The 21,526-nt window shown below is 41.9% G+C and overlaps 2 protein-coding genes across 2 annotated transcripts in view; one reads left to right on the plus strand and one right to left on the minus strand.

The window, feature by feature from the left end:
• DOCK2 (dedicator of cytokinesis 2) overlaps window positions 1–21,526 on the minus strand; it is a 397,882-nt gene that overhangs the window by 171,247 nt on the left and 205,109 nt on the right. The gene's annotated exons all lie outside the window — the stretch shown is intronic.
• INSYN2B (inhibitory synaptic factor family member 2B) overlaps window positions 1–21,526 on the plus strand; it is a 115,578-nt gene that overhangs the window by 79,399 nt on the left and 14,653 nt on the right. The window contains exons 2-3 of the mRNA XM_038534785.1: window positions 13,770–15,997; window positions 17,109–17,183. Of these exons, the coding sequence (XP_038390713.1) occupies window positions 14,652–15,997; window positions 17,109–17,183 (1,421 nt within the window). The 5' untranslated portion in view covers window positions 13,770–14,651. The remainder of the gene's footprint in view (window positions 1–13,769; window positions 15,998–17,108; window positions 17,184–21,526) is intronic.

The raw sequence follows: 21,526 nt of genomic DNA on the forward strand, positions 1-21,526 counted from the left end.
ATTTATTGAGCTTGTACTAAGTGCCTGGCACTATGTCTCATTATCTCTTTTAATTCACACACATCAGCTACTTGAGATAGGTCTCATTTACTTGCCATTTTGCATTTTAATATTAGGAAAACAAGTGCTACTACTGAAACTACCATCCTACCACCTTTTGTTTCTTCCCATTAGCCTCTATGATTGCTGAAGTTTTCCATATGGTCATCTGACTTGCTGCTTTATATAACTATAGGGATTGGCAAACATCTGGTCCACAACTTGTTTGCGTAAATAAGGTTTATTGGAATACCACTGTGCTCATTTACTTATGTATTATTATCTATGGGTGCTTTCATGCTACAACAGCAGAGCTAAGTATTTGTAACAGAGACCACATGGCATTGAAAGCTGCAAATATTTACTATCTGACCCTTGATAGAAATAGTTTGCTAGCCCCTGATTCACTAAAGCAGCCACTATGCTAAAAGCTTAACTTTTATTTTTTCACTTAACTTATACTAAAATTGTGTGTGTGTGTGTGTGTGTGTGTGTGTGTGTGTGTGTAGGGGGTGCTCAGATCAATTCTATTTTACAATAAGGAAACTGAGTCTCAAAAAGCACAGAACTAGTAGATAATAGAGCCACAGTTCAAACCCAGGCAGTCAGGCTCTAGAACCCATGCTCCTAACCATAAACTACAGATATCTACTATGGGGCAAGCTCTCCATTGGAACATCTTATATAATGCTGAACAATATATGGCACTGCCCAGAGGAAGGAGAGGACAGCAGCCCAAAGGAAGGAGAGGACAAAGTACCTTGATGGAGGCAAGCTGGGTTGGGGCTGTGAGAGCCTGGAGGATACACACTTGATTGTTCTGATTACAGCTGGGACACACGGAAGAGGTTGGCAGAAGGTAATATAGTCACTTCTGATTAAGAGAATGTTGCCCTAAATGTACCAGTAATTGCTTGGCCAATTGATTTTCTAATAGTCTTTATCTTAAATAGTAATTTTAAAAAGTGATTTGGTAGCCAGGCAACTCTTTGATTTCTAAGTGAGTAGCTTTGTAGGGAATGGTTTTTGTTAGTTATTAATCCACATTCAAAGGAAACAAGCTCATCTCTCTTTTTGAGAGTCTGTTCCCATCTTACATAAATTTGGAGAATATAAAGGTGGTCTGGGGTTCAGGAGTCATCTCTATGCTCCCTGATAGTACAGTGAGTCTTCTTACATGGCCCTGAAGGGTGGCCACGTAGACAACATTGGCATAGACAGGGACCTCATGGGATACTTCACTGCATTGTTGGGTTACTTGGGTGTGGGTGAATTTATGTCTTTAGCTGAAACTCAGTTTGCATTCTTGACGTATTCCACCATGGAGTTCTGGTTCTGTTTTCAGAAACACCGCGGAATAATGCTACTCCCCACTTGATGCAGTAGTGAAGTCATCAAAGAGAACATCATGTTTCCCCCAACCATTTCCCTTTTTTAGGTTAAAGGGCTCACATTCCTTCAACTATTTTTACTGTGATACTTTTCAAAGCTCACCATAATTCTTTTTTCTCTTGGATTTGAGGCCTTAAATTTTAGATTTTCAAAAAATTTCATAGTGAATATTCTTATGATAAGTTTTTCTTAGAGCTGAAGTCTCTAGTGATGAAATTATATACTTCCTAGCACTAAGTAATGATAATGACATGCCTCATTGGATTTCCCTTTCTGCCATGGCTTACTAGGAAGCTCACAGCAAAGTCTATGTTTGATTTTTCTCCTCTTTCTTAATTTTATTTTTTGCCTCCTATCTCCTGTCAATGACTATTGCTTTTGGTTTTATTGTATCTATTTTTTATGTAAAGTTTTTCATACATCTACTTCTATTTTATCAATCAATTCCCTCACCTACTATATGCCCCAGCTTTGTTGGTTCTCACACTTTGATAATCATGATGATGGTGGTGCCAATAATAATGATACTAGTAATGGTAAAAGGAGCCAACATTTATTAAGTGCCTCTGGCCAGACAGGCACTTTTCTGAATGCTTTACAAATATGACTTCATTGGAATCTTACAGTCACCCTATGAAGTAATATTATTAGCCACATATTCTAGATGGGGAAACTAAAGCACAGAGAGGTTAAGTAATTTACCCTACATTATAGATTCAGAAAATAGCAGAGCTGGTTTGAAACCCAGACAGTCCATATTCAAAATGTATGTCCTTGTCCACTGTGCTATACTAAATAAATGATCAGACCACTTCAAGCCATTCCACATCATCTCTGGGACCAAAAAGTTCTAGATTTCATCCTTAGGAATACTGAGGAATTGCTCACAATTGCCCCCAGCAGCACTGGTTTCTGGCTCCTTCATTATCTGCCTGCATGCTCTGAATACTCCTCCCCATCCTGTGCCCCTGTCCAGCAAGCCAGACTCAAATACAGCATTGGAATACAGAGAGACAGCTCCAGGCATTGGCCCAGCTAGGGATCATGGAGGGTGGCCAGGCTCTGGCTTGAGACCATATCATTTTTATAAAGGTCCATGTCCAGGCAAGACAAGGGCGAGGTGGGACAGTCAGGGAACAATGCGTAGGCCAGAAAGCAGAAAAGGAAGATAGGAAGCCAAGAGGTCTGCTGGCTGATCCTTACTATACCTATTATGTGCCAGATACTTAATTACATGAGCCAGTTATTCTTCTCATTCTGAAAGGAGGAAATTGAGTTCAAAGAGATTAGGTGACTTGTTCTAGGTCATTCAGCGGTATAGGTATAAACATGGGGATAACTCTGTAGGAAAAAGTTCTCACCAAGTAAGTATAAGTATTTCATTCCAAAAGATGGAATGTCATCCCTACTACTAGTGGCTGTGGTTAGAGTTGGGAATATGGAGGGAGGAAAAGACCCCCTGTGGCTGGAGTCTGGGGAATGCAAGGTGCACTGGGAGATTCCAGGAGTGTGGATCCTACTCGCAGCACAAGAAGTCTACTTATCTCCAGGGTAGGTGGTGTGGGGAGGGACTTGGCTGAGTGCAGATGACAAAGAGTGAGGAGCCTCTGAACCCTCAGGAAAGGGATGCATGTATCCAGCTCAGTGCCTTTCTCCATTTTCTACCCTAGAGGGTGACAAAGGGTAGGGGGCTGGGTTGAGTGTAGGCTGGACTGCTGCCAGAAGGTAATGCCTGGCTCTCTGTGTGTATGTCCTTATCCTTGCAAGAAGGAAGAAGGGAAGGAAAGAGGAAAGAAAGGAATAAAAAGAAAGAAGAAAGAAGGAGGAGGAGAGAAGATATTGAAACATGAGCTTTTATGGTTTTATGATTTGCCCGATTATCAGTGTGTCACAAGAAGTCTTTATTCTTAGGCAAACGCCATGGGCCCATCAAGTGAGAGGCAATGAAAGATGTCCTCACTGGCCTGTGATTTGCATAGGAGGCAGAGGGACTTCACAACTAGCACTGGAAGAGAGCATATGGGAGGCCCAGAAAGGGATACTGGCTCCAGCAATAGTCTGAGATCCTTGTAAGAGAGCACCAGGAAGGAATCAGGAGGAAACGGACAACAAAAAGCCAAAGAGAATTTCTTGGTCCCTTGAGAAAAACCAGTCTCACAAAGAAAAACAACAAAACGAGAGGAGATATTTGATAGCATTTTCCCCTTAAACCTCATTTTTTTAAAATTAATTCCACCCTAATGCTACTTGAGATTTGCCACAGCCCCCAGTGGGAACTTTCAAGTTCTAGAATTTTGTCCTATCTCTGTGTGATCTGAGGCCCAATGCATAGTGGTAATCATGGTAAGAATAAGAACAATGGTGGCCATTGCTTATTGAGCACCTACTAGGTGCCACATGTGATATTGCCTGGGTACACCATTTGCTCATCTCAGAAATGAAGAGTGAGTTCTTAATAGCTCTGGAGTCCTCTGCTTCTGCAACTGCTGGCTGCCACTGAGCTCTCTGTTCATCTGTGATTAGATCAAACCATAAACTCCCCCCTTTCCCTTCTCCTTGTTAAAATTCTGCAGTGTAGGCAGGGATCCAGAAGTGGAAAAGCCTTCATTGCAGCTGTCTGCCAATGCTTTGCAGTACCACAGCGGATGGAGCACTGCAGAGTCCAGAGCTTGACAAATGTCCCTGGTGGGTGTGTGATGCATGTGTATGTCAGAGGTGGGGGTCTCTGGCAAGCCCAGGCTATAGGCTGCTTCTACTGGCCCTCACTCAAGGCAGCTCTCATGGTCACTCAGTTCCTTCCAGGCCCCACGGAAGATCCCTGAGTTAATAAAGGTTTGAGGTCCTTGGGTACTGCCACACCACACTCACCTTGGTCAAATCTTCCTCTTTCCTTCTACCATTTCCTCATCTACAAAATGGAAGCAATAATCCCTGGTCTTGGCAGAACTTATCGTGAGGCCAAAATTATCTGGTAAATCTAAAAACACTTTGAAAAACATTAGCATTGCTACTAAAGAATGTGGAAGGGTCACTGGAGCCATTCTTATTTTAGTGTAAGTACAAGCATTTTAATCAACCAAATATGCCCAATGGGTTTACACAGGAACATAGATCTTTTTGGAATGGGAAGACTTTTCCAATTTATTCATAACAGCTGTAGATAATCTACAGGATGAGATTACCAAATGTAATCTCAGACTAAATAAGAGGGAAACAGAGTTCCCCTGTGCCACAAAACCAAAGAAGGTGGTACTAATGGGGAAGGAATCTCCTGCCTTCCACTGCCACTGGATCCCTCCTCTGTATTGAAATAGGAAGCATGTAAGTCTCAACATTGAAAAAGAACCTAGAAGTGACTTGAGCCAACTCTACCTTATGAATGAATATGTTTATAGGAATGCAAATCACTGGTCTATTTGTTGGCTCTTCTGGCTTTGAGCTGATAGAGAAGGTGGGGGGTGGGGGGAGGCATAACCACTCAACCCTGCACTCCCACTCCTATCTGACACATAGAGTTATTTCTCTAATGATAAGTCCGAAAGGGTCCAGATTCTCCTATATGTCTTAGCAGACAGTTTTCCCAGTGTCTGGTCCAAGAAAGAATAAATCAAATTCTTTAAAGTCAAAAGAGGATAGCCTAAAAGGTGGTAAGAAAATGTCCCCAGTGATAGAGAGAAATAAAAATGCAGTGAGAGATATCAGAAAAACCTTCTGGAAATGCTGAGTAAAATATAGAGAGGTATCAGAACATTGCTCTTTCCTCTTTGAGAAAAAGCTGGACAAACCAGCCAGTACTTGCATCTGATGGCAGTAAAATTTCACCCTAGAGAAGGGAAACTGGACATGACCTTTCAGAAGTGGCAGTAGAAGCACCTAGTGCCTCTAGCCAAGGCACATGTGGACCAAAGAACTATCCCTGCAAGGACAGATACCCCAAGGTTTGTAAACGAGGCAATTCCAAGAGACACTGAGTTTCCACTCTTGACAGTGAAAGTGAACAGCCATAGGAATGAATCACTGACCCACAGGCACTTACTAAAGGTGCAGAAGAGAAGAAGGCAAGAGAAGGGGCTGTGAGGAAGAAAATAAAGGGAGAAGGGGACAAGGATGAGGAGGGAGAAGTGCAATATAAAAGAGGGCAAGAGAGGTGGCAGGGCAAAGAGAGTTGGGGGTGAAGATGGGGAGATAAATGAGGAGAGAAGACCAGAAATAAACAGGAAAGGAGATGGAGGGCAGACAGAACGAGGGAATAAAAAGAGGAGAAGGAACAGAGGAGGAATTTGTAACATTTCACAGTGTTTGTTATGTTCACTATACTTTCCTCTATGTTGTTTTATATGCCTAAAACATTTTACAGTTTTTTAAAGGAAGAGGAGAAAGAAGAAAGTGAATAAGAATGAAGAGGAGGTAGAGGGAGATGGCAATACTATCTTCCCTGTTCTCTTTGACAAATGCAATCAGAGGTTGGAGTGGCACAAAATAATAGCATTGGTGGCTTCTCCATCCATGTGAGAGGTCTTTGGGAGCATGAAGTTGGTTTTTATCTACTAGGTTTGGTTGCAATGAGGCACTTGAACCTGAACCAGATGGAAGCCCTGGTCCCTCTACATCCTCACTGCTGCACTGGAAGATCAGAGCCTCCAGATTTGGCACCCAGTTCCATTTCTGCTTCAACTCAATATGTCACTTAAACAGTTCAACACATGTTCCCTGAGCTCCTGCTCTGTGCCAGCAGCCATGCTGAGGGCTGGGATGCAAACCAATGACCCCTTTCTTCTTGAAGAGTTTATGGGTAGAGGAGAACTGCTCAGAGCCTCAGTTTCCCCAGCTGCAGAATGAGGGGGTTTGCTTCAGCTGTTTTCAACATGGGCTTGCTTGAAGCACTAAGATTTCCGGGTGTGGCTCAGAGTTACTGGAGGAGCACTGCATCCTCCCTTTTCTGGAACAGTTTAGTTTTATTCTGTCTCAAATATCAGGATTAGTCTTAAGCTTGGACTTAGGAGAAACATGATTTCACCACTAAAGAAGATCCAAAAACCATTCAAATGATATGGTCCCCAAGGTCTAAAGTTTTAAAGTTCTTTGATCTATTTCTAAGGTTGAATGATTCCTTAAAGTTAATAATAAGAACCCATTTGTTCATTCACTCAACAAATGCTTATTGGGGTTCTCAATAAATAGGGACAAAGACAGACAATCAACAAATAAATAAAAGAGCTAATAAAATAGGACACTGGCCACAGAGGACATGAAGGATGGAGAAGAGATTAGGGACGGCTTCCCAGAGGGGACATTCTTGGAGCTGAGGCATCATCAGTGAGAGACCAGCCTTGGAAAGATCTGAGAGAAGCCTAGTCCAGACACAATAACTAGCCAGCGCAAAAACCAGAGGATGAAAATGAATCCTTCTTGTGCAGGACTGGGGGATCCAGATTGAAAGTAAAGGTAAAAGTGGTATGATATGAGGTGGAGTCAGGAAGGTAGGCAAAACCAGGTAATGTAGGTTCTTGCAGATTTTGTAAAGTTTGGACCTTATTCTAAATTCAGTACGATGTTTCTGGGGAGTTTCAAAGAAGGCTCTGATGTGATTTGATTAAATTTTATAAAAATCATTGGCTGCTGTGTGGCAGATGGATGGTAAAGGGGGCAAAAATGGAGACGTCTCTTTGGTGGTACAAATGATAGATGATGGAGATGCAGGTATAGATAGCAGAAATTGTGAGAAAAGGTCAAATGTGGCACATTGACCTTTGAGAAAAGGCCAGAACTTTGAGAAAAAGATTTCATGATCACTATATATCCAATACCTTTCTAGACTCCAAATATATGAGTTTTTATCTTAACCTCGCCTTTTGGTGTCTAATTCTGCCCCCAAGTACACCTATACTTAGTAATCCCAGAAGGCAAAAAGAAAGCCAATTCCCTTTGGTTTCTTGACCATTTGGGGAAAGTGTAGACTCAGAGAGACACAAAAAATTTACCAGCTCTCTGCTCCTTATTGAGAAGGCTGCTGGGGTAATTTTCAATTGGAGAGACAAACAATGGCTTGGACCACAAACATTAATTCTTTAATCTCAGATGGGTATGCAGTAATGCTTTAATAGATCTGGCCAAGCAGTAAACTAAATTTAAGTGGAAGGGAATCTAAACTTTGATGTGAAGAACCACAAGATCTAGTGGTGAGTGATCAATAATTATTTTTGAAGTATCTCCCAAAAAACTTGGCACTGTGCCTCATACTTTGCAGAATATAAAAGAAGTATAAGACATATTCCTTCCTTTTATGAATGTACCCTTTAGCTGGGGGAAAATAACCAACACATAAAATAGATACCTGGTCAGCCAAATGGAGTGGGAGGAGGGAGCCTGGGGCTCTCCACTAGAGCCCCAAGCTGGCATCAAGGGAGAGGGGTTCCAGTTCCACCTCTGTGACTTAGAACAAGTCATCTAATTCTTCTGGAACTGATTCCTCTTCTTTAAAACAAGGGTAATGCTTCCAAGCCTTCCTAGTAGGGATTACATGAGATTTGAAAATGCTTTGTAAGTGGTAAAGTGTGATATAAATAGTAAGGGTTATTATTACTGACTCTAAGTACAGGAGGCGAAGGGAGATGGCAACATGTCAGCAACTAAAGCCTTTTCTGAAAAACAAAAATCTAATCAAGCACCTCCTGCTCAAAAACCACCAATGACTCCCTGTTGCCTAAAGTAGGGGTTGGCAAACTATGCCCCGCCCCTCAGGCCAAATCTGTTCCATCGCCTATTTTATAAATGAAGTTTTACTGGAATATAGTCACAGCCATTGTGGGCGTATTGTCTCTGACTGCTTTCCTGCCATAATGGCAGAATTGAACAGTTGCAACAGAGATTGTACAGCCAGGAAAGCTGAAAACATTTACTATCTGGCCTTTTGGAGAAAAAAAAGTAAAACAAACACAACAAAAAATACTGCTGACTCCCGGCCTACAGGATAAAGTCAAACCCTATTTAAAATGTAAAGTCCTTTGACATTTGAAGCAGGATTTGAATATATATAAAAGGAACCAAAAATCTTCCTCCAAGTCATCTCCAGCTCTGTACACCATTTTGTACCACTTCCAAGGGACTCATTCCATATGAGATGGCATTATCAGGTACCACCTTAGTGCTCCAATGGGCATCAAGCATTACTTTTTTTTTATAATCTCAACAATGTTTGTCATAGCCCCCAGGTCATAATGTGTTCTCAATAAAGTTTAACCAAATTCAATCTGAGTCATAAATAGAGAAAATATAGTACACTAAAGGACAGACACTTCATTTGTCCCAGAGACCTACTCATGCTATATCATTGATAATATATCATTAAAAAGGAAAGCAATTTGTAAGTGAATTAATCAATTTGCTCTTGATTAATTAGTTGCACAAACATTTATTCCATGACAACAATTCCATGCCATAGAAGCTAAGGCAAATTATGTAAATGGGATTATATTCATTGTTTTGATAAGAAGTAATTGCATGTTCTGTTAAGCTGGAGGTAAGCATCAGGGGTTCAAAGTGGACTATGATCACCTTCTGCTCTCAAGGAGTCTGCAGTCTAGTTGGGGAAGCTGAGGGTCAGCAGATAATCACTGCTCAGGGAGACAACTGCAATGCCAAAGTGGTACAGAAAGCATGGAGGTGGCAAGGAGATGGGCAGGATTCCTGGGAATGCTACATTTCCTCATTGTACATTTCCTCCTGTATATTTACCTATAGCTTACTCTCCTGAGGAAAAGTCAGTAAGCTAACACCCACTGACATGTATCCCATGGGCTCCAGTTAGGAAGTATCTGATGAGCTAACATTGCCTGTGCTGACCATTTTATATAAATAATCTCATTTAATCCTCACAACAATTCTGTGTGGTTTAACAAAGGCCATGTCACTTATTCCAGGTTAAGTTAGAAAATGGAAGATCTAGCCCAACTCAAACATCAGCTAAAGCCTAGGTACTTAACCCTTTACTGTACTCTAATTATATGATAGAGAAGAGGACCAGGTGTCTACTCTAGAGAAAGTCTAAAGTTTCTGGTCTACAGAGGTAATACTAAATGTTTCTATACTACTAGATGGACACATATTTCATGATAACTATCCAACGTAGGCCAAAGGCATGGCTGGAACATAAACAGTATGTGTTCAATAAGTCAATAATCAAGGGAGGAGAGAATATAGTGTTGTAATGATGAGCAGCAATCCCTAGCCATTAGGCGTGCACCAGACTACTACAGTTATCTCTGGGGAGTGATTCTGGACTCTGGACAAGATATTAATTAAGCCCTAACCACCGAAATCCAGAGAACTCCCTATCAATTGATGGTCAGCTGGGAGCCTGTGAGACCTGAGGCCTACAGAGGGTCATTCCCTTTAGCCAGGTGTATTCTCTAGGACATATCAGTACAAAGATCATGATGAGCATTGGAGGCAGAATAATTGGAATTTAACTATGCATTTTTTAAAAGTGGAGATTTTTATATTTGCTAAGCTTCCTAGGTTATGTCTAGGACACAATAGTTTCTACTTTGACTTGATTATTCAAATTGTCACTTTCAACTCTTCATTCCAAATATAGTATAAACCAATAAACATATGGAAAAATGCCCAATCTTAAATAAATTCCATAATGAGAATAGTGAGATACAATTCTTTCCCATTTTATTGGAAATGACAAAAAAAAAAAAAATCATCTGAAATTGACCAAACACAGTGATAAATAGGCTTTAGTAAAAAGGACTTCTGATGCAGTAATGGTAGGATTGCATGCTAATAGAACTTTCTGGAAAGAAAAGTAATATCACTAAAATGTAAAATCGATGGGCACTTTGACCCTCTAATTCTTGTTCTAGGAATTTATTCCACAGGAAAAAATCCAAGGTTCATATACTTTAAAAATGTTATTTACAACATTATTTAAAATGAACTATTTTGAAACAGCCTAAATGTTAAATAGTCACAAAAAATACTACTTAAATAGGTCATGGTTAACCAGATAACTGGACAACACAGTCTTATTAGCTTACCAGAAAAAAAAAAAAGCTTTCTGTAAACCTGCAGGTATATGCAATATGTACACAATATGTATGCAATGAATGTGCAGATGTTACCAGCAAGTTGCCTACAATGAACTTTACCAAACTGGTGGTGCAGAGTGGTTCTGTCTGGGTCATAGGATTTCAGGTGATGTTTTTTCTTCCTTTTTTGATTATCTACATTATTTGAATCTTTAAAAATGGAAAACCAACTGTTTTTAAAGATCAACAATAAACATCTCAAGGTTACATAAATTTTCTGTAGAAAAAGCAGGGATAAACCAGAATAATGGCCAAATTTCAGAAGGAAAATGTGGAAGGATTTTGAAACCTGCCTGACACCTTTACACAAGAAGATCAGTCCTTCCCCAGTTCTGGAGAAGGCAGGAAATGCCAGTGGTTAGGAGCCAGTGCTCCAGGGTCAGTCCTTGGGTTCAAATATCAGCACTATCATTTACCAGGTGAGTAACATGGCAAATTACCTAACCTCATGTGCCTCAGTGTCCTCATTTATAAAATGGGGGACAGGTAGCACCTGCCTCTATGATTGTCATAAGGATTAAAGACTAAAGTAAAAGAAAAACACCTGCACGATGCCTGGCACATAATCAATGTTCACTAAACACTAGCTGTTTTGAAAACCAGCTTTAGACAATTGTAGCCTAAGTGAGTTAAGTTATCCAGAAAAGCATTAATGAATAGTTAAGGAGACAGAAGAGGTAGTGGACAATTAAGCAAAGAAATCCACAAAAGTAGACATACAAATATCAAGGCTCTGCAGCACAAACATTAAATATATGAGCTGGTCTAGCACAGGTGTATATGAGGGATCATATTTAGAAGGCCATTTTAAGGATTAAATATCAAGTTCTAACACAGTGCATGGTTATAGTAAATTTTAAATATGTATTTGCTACCATTAATAACAATAATTATTATCAACTATGAGATTAAGTAGTGAGCTCCCTGTTACTACAGGTAATCAGGTAGGCTTACTTGCTGCATGAAGAGGATGATGCAGAGAGGAGGACTTAGTTATAGAATGAGGGGATGGACTACTGGATTTTTCCAGACCTAAAAATGCTGTAGTCAATTGAAACATGAAACTGGTTGTAAAGGTAGTGTTCAGGATTGTCATGAACCCATCACGAGCAGGGCTATCTCCCTAGAGAGCTATGGGTTGTTGCAGCTCTTAGAAGCCAGCCCTGCTTTCCAGACAGGTGAGGCAAATGTGAGATGGTTACCCCAAACTCTGTCCATTCTCTGTCCCAAGAGTGGCTCTACCCACCTTGGAAAAGTTTCCAGAATCCACAAGGGAATCTGGCTGCAGATGAGGATAACAGTATTAAGAGCAATAATGAACCCATACTGACCACTTACTGTATGCTGAGCTTTGTACAAATATCAGAGATTTGCATAAATATCTCACTTGACTTCTCCCATCAAACCCATGTATCTGTGAGCATCTATGCTATGAGCATCACCTGCATTTAACAGATGAAAAAAAGATGAGGCTCAGAGAGGATAAGTATTACCCCCAAACCCGTAACCAGGAAGGGACAGGGATCTCAACTCAGGACTAACATACATCCAGAATGTGAGGAGTAATTATAGGGCTTCATGACAACTTGATAACTCATAAGCATTACAGATGGATCCTATTCCCTTTCAGACCTGCCACTCAACTGCCCCAGCCTCATAGGCTTAGTTGGTCTTTCTCAAGGAAGCTGGGAGCTAAGAAAGCCGAATCTGCCATGGGCATTTCTAATAACTCCTGGCCGACACCACAGACATAATACTCTCTCCAAGATAATCCAAATATTTAGCACTTTTATTTTCCTTTAAAATCCTTTGGTCAACCCAGGTGGCTTTCAAACTTGCCTCATCTGATGCTGTGAGAATCACTGGACTTAGAGAAAACAGGTTTTTCTTTTGCCATGGCAAGTCCGGGGGACAGTCCCCTGCACCTCTCCAGACCTGTACAGGTCTTCAAAGTCTGTTCTCAGAGCACTGATATAACCTGCCCCACAGAGTGGGCAGATCCCAAGGGGACCAAGTCAAAACGTCATGGGGAAGAACACAGGCTCTTGGGTTCACAGCTCCTTCACTGAGTATTTACCCTCTCTGAACCTCAGTTTCCTCATCAGTCCAATAGGGATTTCAATATTCATAGATATGTTGTAAGGATTAGTGAGATAATGCAATGTTGGAAAGGCAGTGGGTTGTAGAGGTTAAGAGCACAGACTGTGTCAGTTCAGACACTGGCTCTATCATTAGTTGTGTCTCCTTGGGAAAGTTACTTAACCTTTCTGGGCCTCAGCTTCAGCTGTAAAACAGGGATAACGATAGTGTTCACCTCTTTAGGGTAGGGAATGAGTGAGTTACAGCTTAGGAAATGCCTAGAACAGCACGTGGCACTTAGTAAACGTGAGCTGTTATGATTAACGCATGTAAAGGCCTCAGTAAGGTAAAAGTAAGCCTTCAATAAATGGTAACTGCTTTTACTAAAAGGTATACCTTTTATGGATAATTTTATGCACACTTATCTCCTGGAAAGTAATTAAAAAATGAAGACATTAGTGGAAAATCTTGTCCTTAAGTAAATGTTACAGCCAAAGCAGAGGGAACTCACCAAACCTATTATGCTAGTAGGATGCCCTAGGACCTCTACACCACACCCAGGCCTCCCTTGCTTCCAAGGGATCTGCCTTTTATTTAGCTATCTATTCTCTCAACAAATGCTCATTATATATCTACAGTGAGCCTAAAGGCTGGAAATACTCAGGCAAAAAAAAAAAAAAAAAAAAAATGTTCCAGCCCCTGCCATCCTGGAGCCTACATGTTAGTGGAGGAAAACACACACTCAATAAATGCAGACACAAATGATTCTTTCAGGACAGCTGCAGTTTGTGTTATGAAAGATGTGCCAAGAAGGTATAGAGCAGGGGTCCTGCTGTGGTCTAGCACAGGCGTATATGAGGGATAAGTCCTTGGAAATGTTCCCTGAGGAAGTGGCATATAAGCCGGGATGTCAAAGATGAATAATAGTTCTCTGAGTGATGCCTGGGAGTGGGAGAAAAAAATGGTCCAGGCAGACAGATGTTTTGTTCTAAGGTCTTGAGGCCACAGGTGGCTGGCTCACTAGGAGAATGGAAAGAAGGGCAGTGCGCCTGACTTACTCCTAGAACAGCCACTCTAAAGCACTTGACCAGGGTGCTGGTATTTGTAGAGAAACCCAGGTCCAAACTGCATTCTCAGTTGCAACCATTCTCTCTTCCCTTTCAGATACTCCTCACTTGCTAGCAGGACTGCCAGGTGTCAGATCCCTGCCCCTGGGCCGAGCGAACTCAGTTCTCATTCAAATTTCCAAAGGCCATAGGCGTGGCTCACTTTGCCTACATGTGACCTTCAGCCAAGACACCCCAACAGAGACTCTGCCCCTCTGAATGCCTTTGGATGCCTCAATCCTGTCCTGGTTACACCCCACTGAGTTTTGTGACAGACAGGGAAACAGCATGAAAGAAAGCAATGGTCCCAAAGGAGGAACTTGTGATTGACACAAATGGGTATGTTCTCTTAGGGGCATCATGTATCATCAAAGAAGCCAGCCCCCTGGCCATTGATTTCCCTGTCTGTTTACATGCTGTGGAAAGAAGATGTGTTTAAGTTTCCTACAGTTTTACAGTAGAAATTGATGCTCTGGGAAACGAAGCTGTATGTTCCAAATGTAGCAGGTTTCTTTTGGAATTCACACACTGGGAGTCTGGCGCTATCCCCTAAATGGTACTTTTGTTGTCTTTTTGTTCAAGACAGCAAGTTTCTTCCAGGATCAGAACCACCTGCCAGCCTCTCTTGATAAACAGCCCACCAGCTCTCCTGGTAGATCAGATGTTCAATGATTAGCCTAACTCATTGTTTATCTAAGCGGCAATTATCACCTTGATGAAATAATATTTTAACTGCAGGGGAAGCATTACGGACTGCTCCCAAGGAGAATCTACGGGCTAGGAATGGCCAACAGAGCTTCCTATACACAGAGGAGAGGACCACTTCATCCTGGCTGGCAGATCTCCGTGTCTGAGTCACCATCTTTAGATGCTGCTCTAAAGACCTAAGGAAATGTGCCCCAGAGAAGTGTATGGTCCCAATCCTTCCAACTGAGGCTCAATGGCCCAGCAAAATATGAAAGTGCGGCCTGTGCTTCTAAAGCGTAACAGCCTAGAGTCAGTGGAGTTTGTGAAGCAACCTCACCATCGCAGGAGCAAATCACAGCAGGTACGGTTCAAGGAAGATGGAACCAGTAAGACTCCACCTGGCCTAGCTGAGGTTGACGTCCAAGCTTCTGAGGACCCAGCTGTGATGGGCAAGACTCAGGCCTCCAGACACCATCACCTCCCCACCTACTCACTCTCCTTCCCCAGGTCCCAGAAGGCAGGGGGCTTTCGGAACATTGCGATCCAAACCTCCCCCAGTCTCAGGAAGCATTTCCCAGTTTTCAAAAGGAAGAGACTCACAGCCAGCAAGTCCCTGGTAGAAATGCCAACAGTATCCCAAAGTGCCATCCAGGTCAACGGCAACCTCTCCGAACAGGACATTGTATCCTCAGACCTTGCCTACTTAAGGTTGGCTCAGCATCTCGAGGATGGGCCGCAAAGGGTCAAAGTGGCCCACCCATTTCCTCCTAGAATGTCCAAGGTGCAAAGCAATGGGCCTATTAGCATATGCTTGGAAGCAGGGACTTGGAGGGCCTCAGAGAAAGCAACTGCTGCCATTCAGGTCCCAGATGATATTTACCACAGTCCTACCTGGGCAGCTAGAAAGTCTACTTTCACTCTAGACAGGTCAGGTGACATAAGCAACTCTGTACATCCTTTGGTTGATGTGTGCCCAAGTGATGAGAGAACAGGGCCACTATCAGATTCAGAAAGATCCCTTTCCTGCATAAATGCCACCAGCGATGACAACCACATGCCAGGCACAGGGAAACTTAAACCCGAATTGCTTTTGCCCAAAGACAACTCTGATGACAAAGACCTTGGCCCACTGTCATCTCGGTCAAAGGAAACATGTATTCCATCACCTCCACGGACTCACAGCTCCCTCTCACCAGACTCCCACAGCCAGCCAGCCCATTCTGGAGGGGCTTCAGACTGTTCGTCATCGAGTAACAATCATCAAGATCTGCTGTCACTCAAAACTAACAGCATGTCAATTTCTGCCCCCATGTGTCAGGAGCAGATGGCAAAGAATCCCACCCAGTCAGACACCATGGAGTTTCAAAATTATTCTGGAAGCAGTCACCTCCCATCTCCTCTTCCAAGGAGGGAGACCAAACTTCAGAGCCACAGAGACACTGGTGGGATTAATCCAATTCACCTGGCACAGGGAGAACTCTGTGATCTCCAAGGCAGGCTGCAATCCGTGGAGGAATCTCTGCACTCGAACCAAGAGAAAATTAAAGTCCTTTTGAATGTAATTCAAGACTTGGAGAAAGCTCGAGCTCTCACAGAAGGGTAAGGTGAATTTTTTTACATTGAAAACTACTGGGTTAAGTCATTTGCCAGGACAGGGGCAAAGAGAGAGAGCACTGGTTCCTGTTAATAAAATGTCTCTGAAGTCTTTTAGGCTCTGTGGTTTCCCCAAATCATAACCAATGGTGTCCCTTTGTTCTGAATAGATTTCATCCATTTCTAGGCTTTGGATTTCCATTGCCATTTGTTTTTGTGTCCAGATATCAATAGACTGGAGAAAGGGTGGTGGTGAAACAATAGGGCCAAAAGTTATTTTTATAAAGAGAGGGGGCCAGTTAATAAATGATGGCAGAGAATAATAGCACACAGGCACTTCCCCCCTACTCCATCCTTCTAGCAAGTTGCTGTATTTGCATAGGATTTTAGTTATTTGTGTGTTTGTTACAAAGGACTTGAGGTTACTGTTGACCTTCCCCTCCACTGACCACTTTGATGGATTCAGCCATTCCATCACTGATCGGCTAAGTAAGGAACTGAAATGAGATCACAATTCTGCAAAGAGAAAAAGTCACAAAATGCTTTCCTGGGTGACTCAGCACCAGTCTGGGGAGGAGAAGGCAGTGATCTATTTAGGTGTGGAATGTTTGTCCTTTGAAAAGTGCCCCCTAAAGACTAGGAAGAAGGAATGGCTAAAGCTAATCAACAAAAGGGTAGGAGAAGGAAGAAGTAATTAACTGGCATTTGCTGATATGAATCAGACCCAACATTGCCTTATAAGAGAAAAGCACTGTGGTGATACCGAGAAATGCACTGAACAAAATGGTCAGAAGTTTTAATAATCTCCCTGCTATTTGCAAAGTCCCTCAGTTTCCCTAGCTATTCGTGGGGATAAGAGTAACTGACTCATCTCACCGGCTTGTTGTCAGCATGAAGAAAACCTCAGATATAAAAACGGTTAAACATTTATAAAGCCCTCTAGAAATGTGAGGTCCTGTGATCATGGGTCTTTTGTTTCTTTACTTGTCATGCAACTCTAGAGCATTGCTACTGATTTCCTATCAGTAATGCTATGCTATAGGAAACCAGTTGCTAGAATGTGTGCATCCCATGGGGTTTGCCCATAGATTCATCCAGCAAATGCTCTATCTTGCAGGCGCAACTTTTATCGAACTGGCCAAGATCTCAACAATTGCAGTACCTGCCAGAACACGGCGTGCATCATATACAGGTACCTGGCCACAACCAAGGCCTGCTATGGGGGCCACAGAACACCCTTGTAAACTCTCTTAGACACAGAAAGTCAAGAGAGAGGCAAGGACAGGAAGCCTTTGAATACCTGAAACTTAAAAAAAAAAAAAAAAAAAAAAAAAAAGATGTTTAACTCGGAAATGTTAACATCTGGTTCCAAGGCAGACATTGCTTTCTTTCCTTACAATAAGGTCTATGAGCAAATCTTGTTAATCGCCCTACACTTACTGCTCAGTAAGTATAGGCACCACACTAAGCTCCGTGTGCATATTTATATCTTATTTCACAGTTACATCTTGTGAGGCAGGTGTCAGTGTCTTTGGGGAAGCTAAGCTATGTGACCCAGCTTGCATTAAACATTTTCAGAGAGCAGGAGGGGTCAGACTCAGGACTCAAATCCAGATCTTTCTGATCCCAAGCCCTGTGATCTCAATTATTCCACCACGCTGCTTCTTCCTCAGCAGTAGCTATTACCTGTCAAGCACGTGTTATGTGTCAAGAACTGTACTAAGCACTTTGTGTTCACTACTAAGTACATAATTTCCTTCTAGCAGAGGGTAAGGTTGCTACCATAAAGTAGATTTTTATAAGTGGTAAATGGGAAAAAATCATATAGCAGTAAGTGCGCTAAACTTAAAGTCAAAATCCCCAAGTTGAGCCCTGCTCAACCGCTTGAGGCTCAGTTGCCTCATCTATGGAGTGGGGACAATTATTCCTATTAAGAGTCACTATGAGGAGCAAATTAGCTCATATAGGTGAATACCTTTTATAACTGCAAACCTCTGTACAAATCCAAGGGTTATTACTGTTATTACTAGAAAGATCGATGCCCCCTTAGCTGGAAGTCCACTTTTGGTGGCAATGTAGAAAAGTAGCCAAAAGCAGTCATTTCAGTTGATGGCATCTAATTTTGTCTGACTAAAGTATACAGTTGAGCCTTCTCTATTACTTTTCCATCTTGGAGGAGAAAGGCAGTGAGAGCCTGAGCAAATTGAAGCCCAATTGTGTTGCCTGTGTCTTCTGTTTAAAACCTCTCTGTCTCTCTAGCAGAATCCTGGGGTTTTGTCCTAACAAGGGGGTTTGAGGACAGAGGGGTGCTGGAAACAGAAGTCAGGAGGTCCCTATGCTCCTTATGTTTAGGAGTCACAGGACCACGCATTTTTATCAAATAATACAAGGTTCAGGACTACTCACAGGAAATGCCCTTTATCTCAGTGTAAAATATCCCCTCAAAAAAGGGAGCCCTGGAAAAGGCTTATGGTATCAGAAAATGTAAATAGGCAGTCTCATCAACTGCTTAACTTTTTACTATCTTTTTTTAAATATATATATCTCCTACATTTTATTTAAGATTTTATTTACTTATTCATAAGAGACACAAAGAGAGAGCGAGAGAGGCAGAGACATAGGCAGAGGGAGAAGCAGGCTCCATGCAGGGAGCCCAATGTGGGACTTGATCCCAGGACCCTGGGCTGAAGGCAGATGCTCAACCACTGAGCCACCCAGGCGTCCCTATATATCTCCTATCTTAAGCAAATTTCCTAATCACTGGGAGGACCAAGACATTTAGGGAAGACAAAATCTATTCATCATAAACAAGAAGAATTGTTTTTAATGAACCTACATTTAAGTTTTGGATAATCTATTTTTTTCAGCAGTGAATGATGTATTTTCTACTATCTTAAGATGACTTTTTAATTAAGCTCTGTAAGTGAAAAGGACAAGTGGTTATTTCCCAATCTACTGTGAGTTTCATAGCCTGGTCTTGAGCAAATCATTTCTGGCCTCTGAGTTTCCTCGTCTGAAAAAAGAGGGCCTTTCATTAGATGACTCCTATGGTCCCTTTTGGTCCTGATGTTCTGACGTCTTATGCTGAATTAAAAGTGGCAATATTTGGCTAAACTATGACCTTCCAACAAGTCTGAGAATGTTTGCATTTTTCTAGTACGTACTTCAAACATCCCAAGCAAACATTCTAAATTAAGTTACACCCCTGCACTGGTTAGCAAGCCTTCACACACACACATCCCTTTCCAATTTTCCAAGAACAGCAATTGTATACTCCCATCCCTTATTACCATTCAAAGCCAGACTGCTCTCCCAGACAGTATCTACAGCCTTGCATCTAAGCCATTGCGAAGGAACAGGCAATTAATTTGATGAAAGCAAAGAGATCAGAACAACATCCCTGTCAGAGTAACAGTGGGAAGATGAGAGTTGTCATTTTTTTTTTTAACATTTCAAATAACTTCAAACCTTGTGTTGTGTCCTGGAAAATCAGATCTACAAACTGATGAATAAGCGATGTGAAATACTCATCCTCAGGCCTTGTTAAGCAGCAGTCTCTCTCCCTGATGATGGATGGGCCCAGGGCACATCACTGTACATAAAGTGCCTGGACACCTGATGGGTTGCCTGTCGGGTCTTCTTCTATGGAAATGTTGCTGCTAAGTTAGCAACACATAAGGTTTTCTAAATGGCTCCATCAGCCAAAGGCTATACTTGTTTCCATCAAGACATGTGAGGTCATTGGTTCTATCCAACTCATTGTCCTGCCTCCAAGAATAGCCTTCTGGGTGCCCCAACCCCATGCCTCCATGGCTTTCTTCTTACCATGAATCATTCTGGCAGATCCTACCTCACCGAGGGGAACAACACTAATACCTACAGATCCCATGCATAGCTCTCAGGGGTTCCATACAGTAGGGAGGATAGACTCCTTGGAATTGTGACCACCATAGGTACCAAGGGAAAAATGTGGGAATTGCCTCTATGCCTTAAGCTGGTTGCAGGCTGTTTAGTCCCCAGTCACTCTCCTTAGTGTTAATCCTAGGACAAGTTACTCAAAGGATTGGGTGAATGCCACCTGTGGTACCAACATAAGTAACATTGAATTACCTGGTGAGAAGGCTGTCTTTTTTTCAAATTTATTTCAATCCTTCTGATTATCCAGCAGGGGAAATCTGAGTTTGGTACTAGAATATCTTCAAAGCCTTTATAATGCTTGCTTATCACACTTCTTTGCCAGAAGAGAGCAGCTCTCAGATTCATAGCCATAGGCAAGCAACAGTATCCAGCCAGAGGGTAATCATTTTAAATTTTTTACTGAAGTTTTTAACTTTGAAAACTAGTCCTTCTATATATTCATCATAAGTAATGCAGGTCTCCACTTTCAAAAGTGATATTAACTGTTTTGTATAAATGTTCAAGTTTAAAAGTGAATTGACTTAGAAAAAATTAAGTAAATGTGCAGATGGTGTGGGGAGTTTCACAAAGGCCTGGAAGGTGATAAATGAAAGATGAAGTTTGGGAAACGCTGCACTAAGGAATAAGCTCCCTTTTCTCTTCTCAGAGGCATGGGGTCCCTCCATGCCACATCCCTCCTCCATCCCTCATCTATTCTCTGCTTTTCCAGTACTTTGTCTTCGCAGTCAGTCTAAAAAAATAAGAGCCTTTTTGGAGGTCTTTGGCTGCACCAATCACGCATTTATTTTCTGGATGCAGATCCCTGAAAAAATCTGCTTGGCTTAAGTTGTAAAATGCCTCAGATGTTTTAGGGAAAAGAATAGGAAATCTTTCTCATAATCTTTCTCCTATCTAAGCATGTTGCTTCAGCAATGGAAACAAAAAGCAAGCTGGAAACTTACCATTTTAAATGGGTGAAGGGTGAGGTTGGCCATGGAAGGTTTGAAATGTTCTAGAGAGGAGAGAGCAGCAGAAGAGCCTTTGTGTGGGGGGGAGTCTACCAGGACAGCTCTTTCCTGCCTCCTCTTCTCAGCCTCAGCCTCTTCTCATGGCTTCCACTGCACTCATGGCTTTTAAGTTTATTTCTGTGACACCATCCTCCCCTACCTTTTTCATGAGATTGCTCTCTTCCCCTCTGTGTTTACCTGTAAATATTTCCATGTTGATATCTCAAAGCCACCTCAAATTCACCATTTATCAAAACACACTGCTTATTTTCTCCCATGAAATGAACTATCTTCCTAGTAGTTCTAATTTGCTCAAAGCCATTAACCATGACTTCGTAAACCTTAGTCCCCACTGCCTCGCTCTTCTCCTTCACAGTATCCATCAGACTGGCTGCTAATCCTACTTGCTAAATCCATCTCCTTAGCTTTAGCTCCTCTGGTCAGTCAAGGCCCTCATTATTTGTCACTTGAATGCTACCTCATTTATCTGCCATAGGTCCCAGGTAATCCTTCCAAATTTAGCAACCTTAGACTGCTAAAATGCCCAAAAAGTAAAATCTTAACATGTCACTCTCCTGCTAAACAATCTTGTCCTGGTTCCTGTTGCTGCATTTAGCTAATTTTTCAGGGC

Source organism: Canis lupus, chromosome 4 (genome assembly GCF_011100685.1).
Source record: "Canis lupus familiaris isolate Mischka breed German Shepherd chromosome 4, alternate assembly UU_Cfam_GSD_1.0, whole genome shotgun sequence".
Classification (NCBI taxonomy): Eukaryota; Metazoa; Chordata; class Mammalia; order Carnivora; family Canidae; genus Canis; species Canis lupus.